This window comes from Panthera tigris, chromosome C1 (assembly GCF_018350195.1).
Source record: "Panthera tigris isolate Pti1 chromosome C1, P.tigris_Pti1_mat1.1, whole genome shotgun sequence".
NCBI lineage: Eukaryota > Metazoa > Chordata > Mammalia > Carnivora > Felidae > Panthera > Panthera tigris.
In genome coordinates, this window is record NC_056667.1 from 71,641,349 (window position 1) to 71,655,355 (window position 14,007).

Consider the following 14,007-nt stretch of genomic DNA (forward strand, 5'->3'; position numbering starts at 1 on the left):
TAAAAAGCTTGATATGATAATGACACACCATGCAAGTTTAGCTTAAAATAGAAAATCAATTAAAATATTATTCGTTATTATTAGAAAATTATAGATTAAAAGAACACAAATGAAATAATCAAATACAGAAAAAGTATTTGATAAAATGTAACTACCATTCATGATAAAATCTGATAACAAACTAGGACTAGAATTTCCATAATCTAGTCATCAAATTATTTCTAGAAAAAATTTAAGAGCAAACGTTATGGTGCAATTGTGAAAGTTTCCCCTCTATGATCAGGAGTTGCAAAACAGTATGTACAGAAGAGGTAACATAGCAGGCCTGAGACGGTTATCTTTAGGCTAGTGTGTGGGAATTTGAATGACTGGTAAATGGTTCCCTAAACTAACATAAAACTTTTCCTAAAATAGTAAGTATGGTTCACTGTGCCTGAATTGTCTGTAAAACAATATGGTTTGATTTCCTTTTCTTCTGGGAGTCTGGAATTTGGCACTCGCTAGGCAGAGGGTGCTTATGTGACCAGCCCCCATAAAAACCTTGGGCAGTGAATCTCTGATGAGCTTGCCTAGTAGATACTACTTCACATGTGTTATCACAACTCATTGACAAAGGGATTAACTGCATACTGTGTGGACTTGGGGCTTAAAACATAAATATCTACTACCAACATCAGTACTTGACACTGAATGGGAAGTCCTAACATAAGGCAGTAAGACAAGAGAAAGAGAAGAATAAGGACAGAAAGATAAAAAGAAATTGTGATGAAATGTTTAATAAATGTATTAACTTCACAAATGTATATAATTGAAAAATCTCAAGGTGTCTATTGATAAGGCACTGGGATAAATTTTAGTGCTATAAAACATAGATTATAATAACACAAAAAAAAAAACAACAAAAATCTCATTCTTAAATACCAGCAAAGAGATAAACAAAAAAAGAAAATGCTATTTAAAAAAGCATGAAAAGGGGCGCCTGGGTGGCACAGTCGGTTAAGCGTCCGACTTCAGCCAGGTCACGATCTCGCGGTCCGTGAGTTCGAGCCCCGCGTCAGGCTCTGGGCTGATGGCTCAGAGCCTGTTTCCGATTCTGTGTCTCCGTCTCTCTCTGACCCTCCCCCGTTCATGCTCTGTCTCTCTCTGTCCCAAAAATAAATAAAAAAAAAAAAATGTTAAAAAAAAAATAAATAAATAAAATAAAATAAAATAAAAAAAATAAAAAAGCATGAAAAAATAAAGTGCCTAGGAATAAATCTAACAAAAAATGTGTAAGATCTCCACTGAGAAAATTAGAGAGATACTAAAGCTATTAAGTAAATGCAGATACAACACAGTGAAGGATTTCAAGATTTAATACTGTAAAGAAGTCCAATTACCCAAGTTACTCTATAAAATAAATGCAAACCCTATCAAAATTCCCAGGAGAATTTAGGGGACTGTAGAGTCAACAGGCTGATTCTTCACATTTTTATAGAATTACTAACAGCCATACCCATACTAAAGTATAGCCATACTCTAAAAAATGAACAAAGTCATAGGAAATACTCTATGAGATAATTAGTTGCAGTAAAAAACTACAATTAAGAGGGGTGCCTGGGTGGCCCAGTCGGTTAAGCCTCCGACTCCTGATTTCAGATCAGGTCACGATCTCACGGTTTGTGAGATCGAGCCCCATGCTGGGCCCTGTGCTAACAGCAAGGAGCCTGCATGGGGTTCTCTCTCCTGCTTTCTCTCTGCCCTTCCCCTGCTTGCTCTTGCCATCTTTCTCTCTCTCTCTCAAAATAAATAAACATTAAAAAAAAAAAAAACCTACAAATAAAGGAGTGTAGTATTGGTGTATATAGATAAGTAGACCAACAGAATAGAATAGATAGGTCAGAAACTGCCGCAAGCATGTATGGATGTGTGATATATGACAAAGGAGGTCCTATAGAGCAGTAGGGAAAGGATGAATTTTTCAATAAATGGTGCTAAGAAAGTGGATTATCCATATGGAAAATTAAATGGGACCTCCACATGATACACAAAAATTAATTTCAGGTAGTTTACAGTCATAAATGCAAGATGCAATGCTTTACATAAAGCTTTTAGAAAATAATTATGGAAGAAGAGATTCATAAATTCAAAGTATAAAAGAGTTTCTTTATAAATACATAAAACTACTAACAATAAAGGAAATGTACAATAAATTTGACTATATTAAAAAATTAAGACCATCTATTCATCAAAGACACTATAGAGAGTGAAAAATAAGCCTGGGAATGGAAGAAAGTATTTATAACATATACAACCACCAACAGGCATCCAAGAAATACAAGGAATCTCTACAAACCAGTTAAGAAAAAGAAAGTTGACCATGAGCAAGAGACTTGAACAGGAATTCCACATGAGGAAATCCGAATGGCCAATAAAATATTTGAAAGATGCTCAATCTCATAAGGAATCAGAGAACTGCAAGTGAAAAACCCCAGTAAAATTACATAGCCATCAAATTTACAAAAATTTTAAAACCCTGACCATATCAAGTATTGGAGAGGATGTGACAACAGGTACGTACACCATTGGGAGTCTAAACTGGTATAACCACTTTGGAAAATGTTTTGGTTACATCCAGTAAAACTGAAGATATGCACACCCCACAATAAAACAATTTCACTCCCAGGCGTAAACCCTAGAAAAAACAGGTGTGCACATAACCCAAAATTCATTAACAAAAGTGTTCTCAGTTTTAAGGGTTTTTTTTTTTTTGTTATTACAGAAAACCCAGAGTCCATGAACAATAGAATGGATAAATAAATTGTAATATGGTCATAAACTAGAAAACTATTCATAAGAAAAAAATGGATCAGGGAATGGCACAAGGGAGTGGCAGGGCATTTTTGAAGTTGATAATGTTCTAATTCTAGACCTGGGTGGTAGTTAATGGATGTCCACTTTATGATTATTCATTGAACAGTGTATTCCTATTTTATCCTTTTTTTATATGTATGCAAGATTTCACGATAAAAACAAAAAATTTAAAGAGTAATTTATTTTTTAAGAGGAATTTTATGTTCTTTTTTTTAAAGTTCACTTATTTTGAGAGAATGTGTGCACACGCGCACACAAGCAGGGATGGACCAGAGAGAGGGAGAGAATCCCAAGCAGGCTCAACACTGCCTGTTAGGAGCCCGACATGGAGCTCAAACTCACCAACCATGAGATCATGACCTGAGCAGAAATCAAGAGTCAGACACTTAACCGACCAAGCCACCCAGGTGCTCCTAAGCAGAATTTTAATTATCCTTAATTAATCTTGAGAAAAAATGCTGATGAATGACAATTTTCCTTTCAGATATGTGAAATGTCAAGTCCGTATCAGTACAGTAATACCAATAAAATAAGGTGTTTTAAAAGCAATAAAATTCTGCAACTCCAATGTCAAAATGGCCTTTGAAAAAGGAACATAATTCCATGACATGATTCAATAACACTATTAAAGAATTTCTAGAATGGCAGTTGAAATATATTTCAAACATGTAAACTTTAATTCTGCATACTGCTGAAGGAATGAAAAAGGGATAAAAAGGTATGAAAATTAATTGTATTAAAACAACAAGTCCTGTTAGTTTTTCCTTCAAAATTAGAATCTAGTCACTTCCCCATAATTTAACAGTATTATGCAAGCCACCATCATTTCTCATCTCAACCACAGTGATAACTTTGTAACTGGACTCCCTGCTTTCAATCTTCCACTTTTGCCCACTAATGCTCATTTTTCAGACAGTAGCATGAATGCTCTTTGAAAAAGCAAACGTGCTCAAAACACTGTCATGGCTTCTATTTTCACTTAGACTGTATTAGGAGCCCTTACCAGTTTCTCTAACCTCATATTCAATATTCTCTCCCTCACTCAACTATGTTTCAGTCACCCTGTCCCCATTTTAATCATCAAATGTACCAACCTGCCCCCCTAAGCCAGTCTTTACTTATGCTTTTATCACTACCTGGATAGTCTTCCTCCAAAGGTTCACGTGGCTGCCTCTTTCTCATTATTCAGATCACTGCTTAAATGTCATCTCTTGAGAAGCTTCTCCTGACTCCTATATTGAAAATACTTTCACAATCTCCTCCCAACAAACACCATTTTCATTTTCTTTAATTTCCTGTGCTTTATCTTCCACAGGTATTTAACTCTGTCTGAAATTATAGCTGTGCCTCTCATCTGTCTCCCCACACTACAAGCTCCATGAGGGGAAGAACTTCGTTCTGGTCATAGATGTATCACTAGTAACTGCAATAGCTCTGGATCACCGTAGTCACTTAATACATTTATTAGGTTTAAAAATGAATCTAACTGAGTAAAAGGAATTGTAACTGTAAGGGATGAAAAGAAATACTTACATGTTTATTGCTTATTGGTCTTTTTAAGAAAGCATCTCTAGAAATGTGGTCTGCTGTTCTTGCCACATCTTCCAAAAATCGATAATCTAAAAATTTCAAAATAGAAAAATAAACAAATGACATACGCAATGGCCAGGAATCACCAATCTGCTGTGCATAAGATGACTTACCACTAAGCAGATTCATTTCAGTAAACTGTTGTATGGAAACATATGCAGTTTTATCTCGAACTCCATTACATGTCAGTTCTGCTTTGTGTTTCTTTACACAGGGCAAACTGAAGAGACAAAGAGGAGGTACTTTTATACTCTGAGGTAAGAAGGGTATAGAGAGAGGTAGTAAGGTAGGAAATTACATATATACCTGCAGGAATATCGCATACAACGTGGACATTTGTACTTTGCTTCTTCTGTACCACAAGTTTCACACCTACAAAAGCCCACAAGAAACTTAATATTAATTCTACTTATTTATTCATAAACTTTAAATGGTGAGTTACTCATCACAACCAATTTATAGACATGTAGTCAGTGAATAAAGTATATGCCAGGAACCGATAAAATACTTGACAGCTGTCTAACATCCTTAGAAAATTCTCCTCTAAGAAACGGTCTCCAAATAACATTTACAATGTTGTCAGTACTACGTAATTCAAGAAGACGTATTAAATTAAAAAAAAAATCATCTCACTTTTGACTTCTTTTTTCTACTGCAATCAGAGAATGGTATCATTCACTAACGTTTTAACTTGTAATTCCTGGCAATCTGCTAACAATTGTATGTGCACGCATTAATGAGAAGTCCAATCCATGAATTTAGATACTTAAAGGCACACACACCAGAAAAAGAATATAAGACCCAGTCAAATTTACAAAATGTCAGCTGCATCTTTTCTTCTCAACTCCACAGCCAACTTAGAATAAGGATTAAAATAGCCTAGAAATACTATTAACCATCATCTATCTTTAATTGCTCTTCTAGGATCTTGGGATACTGAAAACCAAACTACAGTTATTTTTATTTGGCCCACTGTGTTCTAACAGTTAACAGTCCCAATTTTATTTCCTATGCTGTCACATGATCACACACTATAAGGAAATTAAATCAAAAGCAGTAAATATTCATAGAACCCATAAATTAGACAACTGAGAGACTTCAAGTGCATTTTTATCTAATTTTAACTTCACTTTTTCATTGTTAGTTTTATTGGACTTTTCCTTATCTCTATCATCTCTTTAAGAATAATAGTGTGTCAAGAGCATATTAAGTCAAACCAGAATCTGGCCCAAGGGTTTTCTGGTCCCCAGAATTTTCACTTCCTGATTTGACCACACTGTCCACTGGACACTAACAGCCTGAAGTATTTTCACTGTATTTGTTGTCATCTGACAAAACCCTGCCTTCCCAGTTCCCCCTTCCCTCCACCACCAACAGGCAGGCTTCAGGGACCAAAATTTGCATTTATTTTTCATTATTCTACATCTGGCTGCTAGATTTCCTTCAATCTAGACAACGGAGGACTCTACAGCATTTCCCCCAATGAATTTCTCCCTGTCCTACCTGGACATGGCCAGTTTCCGCTTGAAGCCCACTGGGGGATTTATGTGAGGTTCTTCTTTCATCTTTGTATCATCCATCACTTCTTCTTTTGGAAAATACTTCTCTTCTTTTACACACATTTCATCCACCATTTCCTCCTTTTTTATGTTCTGACCAACAAACACCTCCTCTTTTATCTCCATGGTAGCTTTCTTCTCTTCCTTCACATCTAGCCAGTCCATTACCTCTTCCTTCACCTTCACTTTCTCTTCCTTTACATCTGTTTCGTTCACCTTCTCTTCTTTTACCACAAAACTACTATCCATCTCTTGCTTCACTTCCAAAGTGCCTGGTTTCTCCTCTTTCACCTTAGGTCCATCCTCTACCTCCTGCTTTACCCATCGGCCATCCAGCATCCCTTCTTCCATTTCTGACCAGTCCGTAACTTCTTGCTTCACAACCGTTAGGTCCACTCGCATTTCCTCTACCCTTTTCCCAGTTCCTTCTCTATCCTCTGTCTTCCCCATTCCTGTCAATCCGTTCCCCGCCTCTACACGGCCGGCCTCCGTCTCGGCTGTGCCCCCGACTCTCTCCCTACCGGACTTGAGCCGTAGCCGCGACCCCTCCGCTCCACTCTGCAGACCTCCTCCCAACGTCTCTTCATTTTCAACAGCAATATTCATCAGCTCACGACCCTTGGCCTTTGCGGCCACTCTGTCCTTCAATGAGGCTTGTCCACGCCAAAAGGAATGAATTGAGAGCCGGAACACCGAAAACCACCCACGTGTGAGCCCGAAAGCCGCAAGCAGCAAACGCCGGCCTGGCGCTTCCGTCCGAATCGTCGTAAAGCAACGCTTCCGTGCCTTTCCACTTCACGACTCTTAGAGCCCTTTACGGCTCTGCGGCAGTCGGGCCAAGAGCCTCCGAGAGAATCCGAGTGAGGCCACGCCTCCCTCTTCTGAGGCGGGGCTTCGCCAAACCCATCCCCTGGGGGGAGGCAGCCTCCGCCCTCTTTCCCCGCCCCCCTCATCTGGGCGAGGCCGTACTTTTCCGTACAGAGCAGAGGTGCCAGGCGGAGAAGACCAGTGTAAAACCCTGACAGTTTTGGGATGGTAAGACCCACCCTGATCTGCATTAAGGATGAATCTTGTATGAAAATGGAAGAAATAGCTAATGCCACGCCTCTGCAAGCTTCATTCTTCACCTGTACTCTGGAGACGACTGCATTACAAATCTTAATATTATTGTGAAGATTAAATGGAATCATACGTGGAAATAAGCTAATAGTTACTGAAATAAACTCAACACATGGTGGCTAGTGTTACAGGGTATCCTGAGAGGTTTCAGATAGGAAAGAAGAAATTAACTTTTATTCTTTCAATTCTGTAACAGTGCACAACACAGCCAGTTTCCCATTCCCAGAATCCTACAGGATTTTCTCTTTAAGACTATCTAGATCTAGATCTATCTAGATCTAGATATCTCCCTATTTAAAGACTGGGCCAGAAGGTCAATCCCCAAGAACAGATCTAAAAAATACACACACACACACACACACACACACGCACAAAAACAGGGGTGCCTGGCTGGCACAGTCAGTGGAGCATGGGACCATTGATCTCAGGGTGGTAAATTCAAATCCCACATTGGGTGTAGAGATTCTTTAAAAATAAAATCTTAAAACAAAACCCACAGTTACTTTTCAGAATTATTATTATTACATACACTATTATGTATATTAGGAATCATCACATCATGTCTGCGAGGTGTTTTTCTCATTGTATAAGGGGACTTCATAGGAGATATAGTTTTCTTGCTGCATAAGGAGACTTCAAAGCAATGACTTCTCACCTGTAGGCTGCTTTGTATTACCTCCTCAATGCAGGGCATTTCGCTGTATTACTCATTGGCAAGTTGGTCAGGAAATGAGAATTTTGATTGGGTGAGCAGAGGAAGGGAGGGAGGGAGATAATTTTGAAACCTAGTTGGGGCACCAGGGATTAAGCAGTGCTGGAAATTGGGAAAGTTTAGTAAAATATTCTTGATGGGTAGTGAGAAAGAAGTTTCCAGAGGAATCATATGGATAGTCTCTTTCAGAGATACTTACAGGTGCTAGATGCCCATGGAGTCAAAGAAAGCCTGACTGGATTTTCAGACTAGATTACATATTTACACTGGGGAAAGCGGAAATGACAGGAAGAATCCCTGTGGTTTTTGCTAAAGATAAGATTTGTGAGATGGGAGCAACAAAAAGGAGTGTTGATCCTCAAGAAAATAAAACCATCTGGATTTCCATTTAAGAACACAAAGAAAGTTCTGGAACTACAGATTAGACACGAGACGCATAAAGACTTTGTAAGATTTTAAAACTTTTGTTCCTACATTTGTTCTTCTTATGATCTGTGTGTTTTTTTCACAGTCACTGGAGGAAAAATTGTTACGCAAGTAAGGCTCTTCAATAGCATCCCAGCTAATCAGTTACCTAAGTTAAACAATCAATGCTGTGGGACTGTAGTTTTAATGGAAATATCAGAGATTGTGGTGGTATTGTTGAACGGTAGTTTGAAGGAAAAGTGACACTTGGGTGGTCTTGAAGGCGAGAACTTTGGGTTGTTGGAGTATAGAGCATGGCATTGTATGCAAGGCTGGAGACAGGACAGGGACAGAGAAAGGGAGGCAGAAGTTATATGGAACTGTCACTGACTTCCTATCCAGTTCCTCAAACTCCTTTCCTTCCTTTTTCCACCTCACTGGAATAGTGGGACCAGCCCAGCTCCTTCACTTTAGGATTATATCTTCTTGCTGTACTATCACTTCTGTTTCCTGCCTCTGTGCCAGGCATCACCTTGCAGCTCCCCTAACCACTTCGGGAACTGGCCCTTTGCCAAAATCATAGTTGAGTTCATTTTAACAGCCAGAAGCCTGGGAGTGCTTTCTAGGAAAGCCTTTTAGCTGTGACTGAAGTGTCATGAAAAGGTATATATTAAGGATGGTTAAAATCATTTCAGTGGCCCAGCAGACACTTTGTGTAGTCAACTGTATGGCTGACTGCAGAAGGAGGATTAGAAGGGCCTTTCCTGACCCTTCAATGGACAAGAAAACAAAGAGTCAGAGAAATAAAATGATTTGCTCAAGATTATGTGGCTATTAGTGGCAGCACTGAAACAGAAAATTAACATTCTGGTCAGAGCCTAAGATAAAGGCCAGGAAGTGGAATTTCAGCTATGTCCACCCAAGAGGCAGGAACCAGAAAGACTGGAAGCCTGAGTTTTATTTTGTATGGCTATGTGTTGTGATGTGTTGCAGGTTGGGCATTTCAGAAACAAATGCTGATAGGAGTTATTAGGAATCAATACTGGTGAAAAGAAAGGAGAGCAAGCAGAATTGGCCAGAGGAAGCATTCAAATTGTGATACAGGTCTGACAAGGCTTGGTCAACTTGATGCGTAGCTCAGAGAAAACATCTCTCTTTAGAGCGGCCCACTTCAGGCAGAACTGCCTCATACTTTATATCTTGCCCCACTCAGTCATCTGATACAGTCTGCCCCGGAAAGGGCATGATCGTGGGCAAGAGGCCTCTCTGCAGCTAGAGCTGACAGCTGGACTGCACTCTGTCTGGGTGGCACATCTCCATGGCTACGAGGGTGTGAATGTGTGCCTCTGTGGCCACATGGCCTCTTGTCACTGAATTGGCTTCACTCTTCTTTCTTTGAAGGCACATTGTCTCTCTTCTCCATGTAACTTGCTAAAAAATACAGCCACTCCACAACTCCAAGATTTGTATATCCTCAGTGCATAAAATCATGGAGACTCTTGTCTAATTACAAATATCTGGGGGAAAAAATCTGAATGGATCAGCCAATTAAGGGAGGTAGGGGAAAGCACTGGGTTTAAATCTCCTTTGCCAGTAGCTATGTGACCATTCCAAGTCTCAGTGAATATATTTATGAAATAGAGATATTTATACTTATTTCACAGAGCTATTTTGAGAATTAAATGAGAAAGTGTATGTGCAAGAGCTTTGTAAACAGTAAAGCTGTTGTACAAATAAGAGTATTACTTTCTTCATCCTACTATTAATTTTGGAAGTCCTGCTGATGATAGGTTTGTTTAATTGTTTTCTCTTTCAGATCACGGAGGACAAAGTTGAGGTAATCAAATCCCTGGTTCTTGGCCTATTTTTCTCATGCGTGACAACCCTCTCCTTAATATTGTCACTATTTGTACATCCCTACTGTCATTACCCTGCCCCTCACTCTTATCTATTTGATATGGCTCCCTATATATACACATGTCTTTGTGAAATACATAGTATTGTTTTATCATATGCATCTTTTTAACAGCTTCTCTGAAGTATAATTCACATGAAATAAAATACACCTATTATAAACATACAATTCAATAATTTTAATTTTAAATTTTATAGTTGTGCAACCATCACCCAAATCCAGTTTTAGAGCATTTCCATGTACCCCCCTCAACCCCAAATTTCCTTTTTCCCATTTGCAGTGAATCCCTGTTCCCTTCTCCAGCCCCAGGCAACCATTGATGTACTTTCCCTCCCCATAGATTTGCCCTTCCTGGAAATTTCATATGAAATAATACAACATGTGGTCTTTTGAGCCTGGCCTCTTTGATTTTGCATACAGTTTTTGAGGTCCATCCGTGTTCTAGCATGTATCAGTATTTTATTCCTTTTTTAAAAATGTTTTACTGATTTTTGAGAGAGCACAAGTGGAGAAGGGCAGAGAGAGAAAGGGGGACAGAGGATCTGAAGTGGGCTCTGCCCTGACGGCAGCAAGCCTGATGTGGGGCTTGAACTCACAATCCATGAGATCATGACCTGAGCCAAAGTCAGACGCTCAACTGACTGAGCCACTCAGGTGCCCCACTAGTTTATTCCTTTTTATTGCTGAATAATATTCCATTGTATGGATATATCACATTTTGTTCATTCATCAATTGATGAGCATTTGGATTGTTTCTAGGTTTGGTATAATGAAAAAAATTGTTTCCACATTCCCATACGTGTGTGTGTGTGTATACACACACACACACACACACAGTCTCATTTCTCTTGAGTAGATACCTGGGAGTGGAATTTCTAGGCCATATGGCAAGTTTATGTTTAATTTTTTTAAGTTTATTTATTTATTTTTGAGAGCGAGAGGCAGAGAGAGAGGGAGACAGAGAATCCCAAGCAGGTTCCACACTGTCAGTGCAGAGCCTGATGTGGGGCTTGAGCTCATGAACCTTGAGATCATGGCCTGAGCCAAAATCAAGAGTTGGATGCTTAACCAACTGAGCCACCCAGGCTCCCTTATGTTTAATTTTTAAGAAATGGTCAAACTGTTTTCCAAAATAGCTATGCCATTTTACATTCCTACTGGCAATGTATGAGGGTTCCAGTTCCTCTCCATCCTTGCCGACACTTGGTGTTTCTTGTCGGTCTTTTTGATTATAGTTGTATAGTCGTATCTCACTATGAATTTAATTTGAATTTCTTTTATAACTGATGATGTTGATCATTTTTTCATGTGCTTACTGGCCATTTCTCTGTCTGGATTAGTGAAATATTTATTTAAATCTTTTGCCTATTTTTAATTGAGTTATTTTTTATTGTCAAATTATAGTAGTTCTTCATATATTATGGATAAAAATCTTGGGTAGATAGCTACCAAGATATTCCTTAATGATATAAAACTTTCCCAGATTATCCAGGATTGGTGTGTGTTACCGACAGCATACAGAAGTATATTGTGTTGCTCCTGAGACTAGGTTTGAAAAATGGCTGTGGTTACTCTTTCAGGCAATTGCTCTCTCTCTTTCCCACTTCACTCTGGGGGAAGCAAGCTATCATGTTCTGAATTGCCCTACCAGGAGGGCTCATGTAACAGTGAAGTGAAGTGTCCCTCCAAAGTTCATATGTTGAAACCCTAACTCCTAGTACCTCAAAGTGTGGCTATATTTGGAGATAAGTCCATTAGAAAGGTGATTGACTTAAACTGAGGCCATTCAGGTGGAACCTAATTCAGTATGACTGGTGTATATCTAGAAGGGGAAATTTGGACACAAAAAGATCAGGGATATATGCACACAGAGAAAAGACTATGTGAAGACACAGCAAGAAGGAGGTCATCTACAAAGACAGGCCTCAGAAGAAACCAAACCAACACTCGATCCTGGACTGCCAGCCTGCAGTACTATTAGAAAATAAGTTTCTGGGGGCACCTGGGTGGCTCAGTTGGTTAAGTGTCCAACTTCAACACAGGTCATGATCTCACAGTTTTTGAGTTTGAGCTCAGTGTCAGGCTCTGTGCTGACAGCTCGAAGCCTGGAGCTTGTTTCATTCAGAATCTGTGTCTCCCTCTCTCCGTCTCTGCCCCTCCCCTTCTTGTGCTCTGTCTCTGTCTCTCTCTCTCTCTCTCAAAAATAAATATTAAAAAAAAAAAGCAAGTTTCTGTTATTTAAGCCATACAGTTTGTCCGATATTCTTACAGCAGCCCCAGCAACAACCAGCAAGGAACTGAGGCCTGCTAACAGCCATGTGAGTGAGCTCAGAAGCAGATTCTCTAGTTCTAGTCGAGTCTTGACATGGCTGTAGCTCTGGACAACAGTTGCACCGATTCCTCACATTCAGAAAATTGTGTGACATAATAAATATTTAATGTATTAAACTGCTAAGTTTCGGGGCAGTTGCTACACAGCAATAGATAATACCGAGTCCTTGTATGGTTTGCAAATGTATTCTACCAGTATATGGCTTGTTTTTAATTTTCCTAATTTTGTCTTTTAAAAGAGCATAAGTTTTACATTTTAATGAAGTCTAGTCTATCAATTCTTTAAATGAATTCTGCTTTTTGTGTCATACTAATAAATTTTTGGCTTGCCCAACACCCCAAAGATTTTCTCCTATATCTCTTAAAAGCTTTATAGTTTCAGCTCTTACCTTTAGATTTATAATCCATTTTGAGTTTTTTTATAGTGCAAATTAATTGATTTATTTTTCGTAATTCTCTTCTGATCCAAGCACCATTTGTTGGAAAGGCCATCCTTCCCCTTTGAATTGCCTTGATATTTTGTCAAAAATAAATGACCACAACTGTAAGGATTTATTTCTGGACTTTCTATTCTGTTTCATTGAATATTCATACAATATTCATTGTATATGCCTATCTTTGTAACAATACCACAAACTTCCTTGACTACTGCAATTTTTTGTTTAGTTTTAAAACTGGGTAATTAAGTCCTCCTACATTGGTTCTTTTTCAAAATTGTGTTGGTAAGGATTGTATAAGAGATAGAGGTGTTGAAATTGCCATGTTGTACACCTGAAACTAATGTAACATTGTGTGCCAACTATACTCAAAATATATATTTTTTAAATGTGTCGGCTATTCTTGGTCTTTTGCATGTCCATATAAATTTCAGGGTGAGTTTATCAATTTCTGCATAAGAATTTGCTGGAATTTTGACAGGGATTGGGTGGAATATGTAGATCAGTTGGAGACGATTAGCATTTTACCAATAGTGTGTCTTACAGTCCATGAAAATGGAATGTCACTCATTCATTTAATTTCACTTAACAATGTCATTGTCAGATTGTCTTTTAATTTTTTTAAGACAAGCTGATATTTTATTTAGGAGATCTCATATATGTTTATGACAGATGTTTGTCTGTAGCTCTCTCTTCTTGTAATGTTGTCAGGTTTTGTTATCAGGGTTCTTTATGCTTTCTGGGAGAGTTCCCTAACTAATTTCTACCTTGCTGATTTGTTATTTGATCGTATCCAATCTTAGTCCATCCACTAAGTTCATTTCAATCACCATATTTTTCACAAATATGTATAAAATATATACAGCAGTTTATCCAGCTTATTATTGCTTCATATTGCTAATATTCTCCGTTATCTCTTTGGACATTACTCATTCAAATTTCTTACTTAAAAAAAATCCATTAATTCTGCTCTGCTAGTACAAATTGTCCAGTTTTCTAAGAAATTTTGGATTATACTCCTCAGATACATTAATATTTTCCCCTGTGATCTCATTTTCACTTGGGAATATCAGCAACTTCAACTGT

At 38.4% G+C, this 14,007-nt stretch overlaps 1 protein-coding gene across 2 annotated transcripts in view; it reads right to left on the reverse strand.

Moving 5' to 3' along the window:
* The window catches only part of ZNHIT6 (zinc finger HIT-type containing 6), a 104,951-nt gene extending 98,158 nt beyond the window's left edge, over positions 1–6,793 (reverse strand). The window contains exons 1-4 of one of the 2 annotated variants that reach the window (XM_015536216.2): positions 5,947–6,793; positions 4,750–4,815; positions 4,557–4,663; positions 4,387–4,472 (exon numbers count right to left, since the gene is read on the reverse strand). In XM_015536216.2, coding sequence (XP_015391702.2) covers positions 4,387–4,472; positions 4,557–4,663; positions 4,750–4,815; positions 5,947–6,608 — 921 coding nt within the window. In that variant the 5' untranslated portion in view covers positions 6,609–6,793. The remainder of the gene's footprint in view (positions 1–4,386; positions 4,473–4,556; positions 4,664–4,749; positions 4,816–5,946) is intronic. The other variant, XM_007079169.3, reaches the window with a different exon arrangement.
* Between the last annotated feature and the right edge of the window lie 7,214 nt (positions 6,794–14,007).